Source organism: Fukomys damarensis, unplaced genomic scaffold, assembly GCF_012274545.1.
Source record: "Fukomys damarensis isolate Sample0158 unplaced genomic scaffold, DMR_v1.0_HiC HiC_scaffold_25, whole genome shotgun sequence".
In the NCBI taxonomy this organism is placed as follows: Eukaryota; Metazoa; Chordata; class Mammalia; order Rodentia; family Bathyergidae; genus Fukomys; species Fukomys damarensis.
This window is the reverse complement of record NW_022900937.1, coordinates 2,159,559-2,165,074: the sequence shown is the minus strand read 5'-3', so window position 1 is coordinate 2,165,074 and position 5,516 is coordinate 2,159,559. Positions and strand designations below refer to the sequence as shown.

The 5,516-nt window shown below is 51.4% G+C and overlaps 1 protein-coding gene across 1 annotated transcript in view; it reads right to left on the bottom strand.

The window, feature by feature from the left end:
* Positions 1-1,514: 1,514 nt before the first annotated feature.
* Pitx2 (paired like homeodomain 2) overlaps positions 1,515-5,516 on the bottom strand; it is a 13,504-nt gene continuing 9,502 nt past the window's right edge. Inside the window, exons 4-5 of the mRNA XM_033755991.1 lie at positions 4,839-5,063; positions 1,515-2,675 (exon numbers count right to left, since the gene is read on the bottom strand). Coding sequence (XP_033611882.1) covers positions 2,112-2,675; positions 4,839-5,063 — 789 coding nt within the window. The 3' untranslated portion in view covers positions 1,515-2,111. The remainder of the gene's footprint in view (positions 2,676-4,838; positions 5,064-5,516) is intronic.

Genomic DNA, 5,516 nt, shown 5'->3' with positions numbered 1-5,516 from the left:
CTAAAATGATAAGTAGTGTATGGGCTATACTATATAATAATAACATTATAAATTTCCCATTTGCAATAGTATATCTTACAGTATTACAATCTTACAATATACCTAACTAGTAAAATTATATGAAATTAGTTAAAATGAGGATATTGTATAAATTTCTGTGTATATAAAAATCTGAAAAAGCTACATGGGAAGCTATGTGGGAACTTAACCAAAAAATGTTTTTGTTTTTGTTATTGGTATAGTAAGTAATATCACATTTGTTTGAAAGCTGTCACTTTTAAAGGAGGTTGTCTGGTTTTTTAAATGCACGGCTTGAGCATTGTGTATAACACTGATTCACATAGTTATGTTAGGAACTTTGAGAGCTACAGAGATAAAGTAGACAAAAATCCCCCATTGATGGCTGAGGTCTGGGCAGCGGAAACAAGAGATGAACACAGAACAGAATTCTCTCATCTTCCCTAACTGCTTCTTTCCTAGTTTTCCCCATCTGAGTGGCACCTTCATCCCCTCCCCCAGCTCCCCAGCGCCGGGCGCCGGGCTCCCTGCAAATCAGTGCTATTTGCCACTCTGTGACAGGAGGGAAAAAGTGAAGGCCTCCCGAAGCCGAGCGGCGCTCGCAGTTTTTAAACACGGCCCACCTCCTCCCCGGTGTAGATGTCAGAGGACGGGAGGCCCAGGGCTGTAATTCATCTTGATTTGCTTCATTGTGCTGCAGTTTGCAAACTATAATCCTGTATAATTTCAGGAACAAGCAGGTTTAGAATTAATGGGTCAATATTATTTAAAACACAACACTGGGAGCGTGACCTTTGCCTCAACTACATATTGCTCGACAAGACTCAGGAAACCCCGTTCTAACCTCTCAAGCCCGGCTCATTGAGAAGCTGAAGGGCTGTGGTTATTAGAAATGGGCTTTGTTTCTTTTAATGTCTCGAAAGGATTTGGAAATAGTAATGCAATATAACATGAAGAATCTCTCTACTTAAGCCTGAAAGATAAACGCAGAGGCCTAAATATTTTGAAATGGAGGTGTTTCCTTGGAAATTTATTGTAGATGTATTCTTCCTGAGAGCAATGTATATAAACTGTACACACATGAACAATTTACTGGAGCTGCGGTTTCCCCTCTGACGGAATAAAGTGGAGAGGCCTTCAAGGCTGGCATACTTTGGAATTTCTTTCACCTTCCTTCTTGTGTATTATTTGCTGGCCATAATGGAAGCCTCTGGGTTTAAGCCAAAGCAAAATCTGAGACAAGACCAGACTTTGCTGGAGTTTTTCCCCCTAGGAGCGTCCTCTCTTTTTAGTTTCTGATGAATGGCTATAATTTATTTCTACCAAATTTAAGTAAGTACCTCTGCCCTGTATGTTTAACGAGGCAGGCAGAGGAAACTGGTTTGTTTGACTCTAAGCACCACAGCCAGGTGACAGAGAGGGGAGAAAGAATCCAGACCAATTTGTATGCAGTATATTTTACTCCCATGAAATAAAACACATTTTTTTCATATTTGCTGAAAAGTAAAACAATAATATTGTACGAAATGTTATACACAGGGTAGGTTGTACATAGCAGTTTCAGAAACAATCATTGCATCCACCAGAGAAACTATTCTAAAACTGATATTCACACATTTTTATAATAATAATATGTTAGAAACATACAGTGTGGCATTTAGTATATACATTCCCTTGCTCGCAAGCGAAAACTCCTAATCGCTTCCGTATAACATGCTTTATTTTAAAGCCTAACCTTTAAAAACACTGTTGTGATATTACTAACAACTGCTTTTATAAAATTAATTTGACATTTCGATATATATACATCCTTTCAGTCATTTTAACGTTAACAATGCTAAACTTAAAAAATAACAAGCTTATAGTAATGTTAAAATGTCATATCCAGTCAAACATTTGCGTCCCTGTCCTTGCAACTGTTGGAAATACTTTCGTAAAAGGGTAAAAGGTGTCGCGGCCAGGACAGGCCTTTGACATCAAAGGCGCGCTCTTGAATTCAGTGGTTTCCTTTCCTCCCCAACTTCCCGCCTTAGTGCCCGACCTCCTGGGCGGTCCCCAGTCTCTGCAGGCCCAGCACCAGCCCAGGCCGCCGCTCACACAGGCCGGTCCACCGCGTACTGACAGGCGCTCAGGTTGGACGCCGGGTTCTGCACGCTGGCATAGCCGAAGCTGGAGTGCTGCTTAGCTTTCAGTCTCAGGCTGGCCAGGCTGGAGTTACACGTGTCCCTGTAAACGTACGGGGGGGTCGGTGGCGCATAGGGACAGGCGGGCGTCGGCACCGCGGAATTCAGCGATGGGCTGCTCAGGTTGTTCAAGTTATTCAGGCTGTTGAGGCTGGAGCCCGGGACGCCCGTCACCGCCGAGGGCACCATGCTGGACGACATGCTCATGGACGAGATGGAGTTGGGCGGGGAGAACATGCTCTGCGACGACAGGGGGTTGACGTTCATGGAGTTGAAGAAGGGGAAGCTTTTGGTGGACAGGGAGGCCGACGTGAGGCCCTTGGCGGCCCAGTTGTTGTAGGAGTAGCCCGGGTACATGTCGTCATAGGGCTGCATCAGCCCGTTGAACTGCGGCCCGAAGCCGTTCTTGCATAGCTCGGCCTGCTGGTTGCGCTCCCGCTTTCTCCATTTGGCCCGACGATTTTTGAACCAAACCTGGGGGGTGGGCAGCTCGGGTTAATAAACACTCGGTCACTGAAGGCCAGGGCCGCCCCACGCTCACACACGGGCACACGGCCCGGCACCCTGTGCCGGTCAGGACTCAGTTACCCGCTGGACCTCGGCCAGGGTCCAGCCAGCTCCAGCCTGCGCGCTGCACCACAAGCCCCAGCGGAGTGCCCAGCAGCCTGTGGGTAGCTTGATCACAAAGCCAGGGCCTCCTCCGGGCCCAAGAACACTTACTGCAAAATAAACCAGGCCAGCCGGCTACCGCCCTGCCCAGCCCGGACCACCTTGGAAACTGGCTTCCCTTCCCAACCCGCAGGCCCAGCTTCAGGGATGCAGAGCTGGGAGGGCACGGGAACCTGCACGCTCCAGCACACCCCGCCCTCCCCTGCAGGACCTCCATGTCGCCCCTGCCCCCTTCAAGGCCTTCCACTCGGGTGGGGCGACCCCCATCCTCCCCAGAAAAACGGCCTCATAAAACCCCAAGACCACCTCCTCATCTTCTCCTTCAATGCCAGACCCAGAACCGCGGTCTGCGGCCTCACAGGCCTCCCTCCTCGTACACTGGGCCCAGCTCTGGTGCGGCCCAGTGCGGCTGCCCGCTAGCCCCCACCTGCCCAGTGGCCCCACTGCAACCCCACTCCCAATCCACATCACGCCCGTCGGTTGCCCCAGACGGCGGCGGCTTTTGTGTATTGGAGCGAGGCCTGGCCAGCGCTCCGGAGCGGACTGGGGGATGTTTCACGTTACACATCTCTGCAGCTTGGGCCTCCTAATCCGCTTTTTTTCCTTTCATTCCCGATTCGCTTTTCATCACCTTCCTCTATGCACCCGGCTGCTATAAAAACCATGTGGGCTCCCACTCAGCTCCGGGAAGGGAAGGAGGCAGACGCAGGGAAGGGGAGCCCGGCTCGGCTCGGGCTGGGCCAGGCCCAGGAGGAGCTGCAGAGGAGCCTGGAGGTGGTGGGAGGGCTTTGGGAAGATCTACAAAACCCACAAACTGCGCTTTTATTTTAATCACTTGTCACTTCTACCCAGGCCTTCTAAACTTTGCCCCGGAGAAAAGAGTGCATGCTTGCTGATTCCTGACGGCCCAGATGGCTGAGGAGACAGACCTTGCCCACACCATGCGGACGGGCAGTTAAACTAAAACCACCTCCAGCTCTCGCTGCTCTCCAGGAACCAGCTGGACTCATCCGACCACAGCCTCCCGGGAGACCCGTCCCCGCGGTCTGAAGCTTGTTTTGCTTTTTACTCTTTTCCTCTTTATTGCTATCTCATGTTTTGTTTTTGGATTCTTTGCTCCAACTGGGAACTTCATTTTTCTACCCAGAGCATTATTTTTTCCTAAAGAGCAAAGCATTTAGATGCTTCTTGGTTCTGTCTTGGGGTTTTTTTGTTGTTGTTGTTGTTGTTGTTGTTTTTTTTTTTTTTTTTTTTTTTTTTTTTTTTTTGTCTCCACAACCCTAAAATTTTGGAATTTTCCATTTACCGGCATAAACCTGGATGTCGCTATGGGGTAATTTAAGCAGTTTTTGCCAATATAAAAAGTGCAAATGTACAACAAAGATAAGGTAAGCTCTTTTTTTAAATAAACCTATTATAATTAGGAGGAAGGATTATCTATCTTCAAAAAGTTCAATCCCTGAGAGAAGATAAAACGAACTGAAGTTTTCTACCCCCTTTTAAGAAAACTAATAGAATAATAGCTGAATATTAAAGTTTGGCTTCCAGAGATCACAAATCATGGGCCAGGGTGTAAGAGAGACCTGACTCCCCCCACCAAAAGCACCCGTAAAAGATCTTAAGGAAGTCGAGCTGGAGAGGAGAGCCTGGGCCGGGCTGGCGGAGCTCCCCTGAGAGCCCAGCAGCGCTTCTCAGCTGGTGTTCCTTGTTACGGGCCCAGAAATTTTATTAGCGCTCCTCTGGCGACTGCAAGCATGAGCACAATGCCCTCTGCAGAAGGCCCACGTGGCCCAGGACCAGAGGACTCGGGTGGCCGGCGGTGAGCCGGGATGCTCCGGGGCTCAAATCCGCCTGCAAACGGCCGCCCCTCGGTCTCCGTCCTGCCTTACTGCTTCCAGGGGCGCCCGGGTCAGCGCTGCCCTCCTCCGCGGTCCTGCAGCCCCACCTCGCCCGCCCTCGGCCTCTTACCCTGACTCGGGCTTCCGTGAGATTGGTCCACACAGCGATTTCCTCGCGCGTGGACATGTCTGGGTAGCGGTTCCTCTGGAAAGTGGCTTCCAGCTCCTGCAGCTGCTGGCTGGTAAAGTGAGTCCGCTGCCGCCGCTGCCTCTTCTTCTTGGACGGGTCCTCGGTGCCCACGTCCTCATTCTTGCCCTGCTGGCTCTTATCTTTCTCTGCGAAGAAACACAACCACTCGGGTCAGCCTGGCCACCTGCAAGCCCCCAGCCCAGCGGGAGCGGGGGCGAGGGCCGTGAGTGTGCGCTGCGCGTGACGCCTGCGGGCGCAGGAGTGTTTATCTCCCTCGGCGCCACGCGATGTTTTTACAGCCAGTGCCATCGAGGGTGCGGATTCACTGCGCCGGACACGCACGTGCGCGGTCCAGACCCCGCGAGAGGAAAGCTCGGGTTTCCACAGGGCTGGAAAGGCCGGGAAAGTGGAGGCTGGGACCTGGCTAGGCAGCAGAGCCGGCCAGGAGAAAATGCCTCTGCGCCGAGAGCATCTGAGTAGCTGCAGAAATGCTTTTCCAAGGATCGGCGCCTCCCGAGGGGACCGCGGAGGGCGGAACTGGGCCAGGTGCGGAGGCCCGGGAGCGTCCTAGGACTGTGACGCCGGGGCTCCGGAGGCCTAGGCAGCGACGCGGGCCGG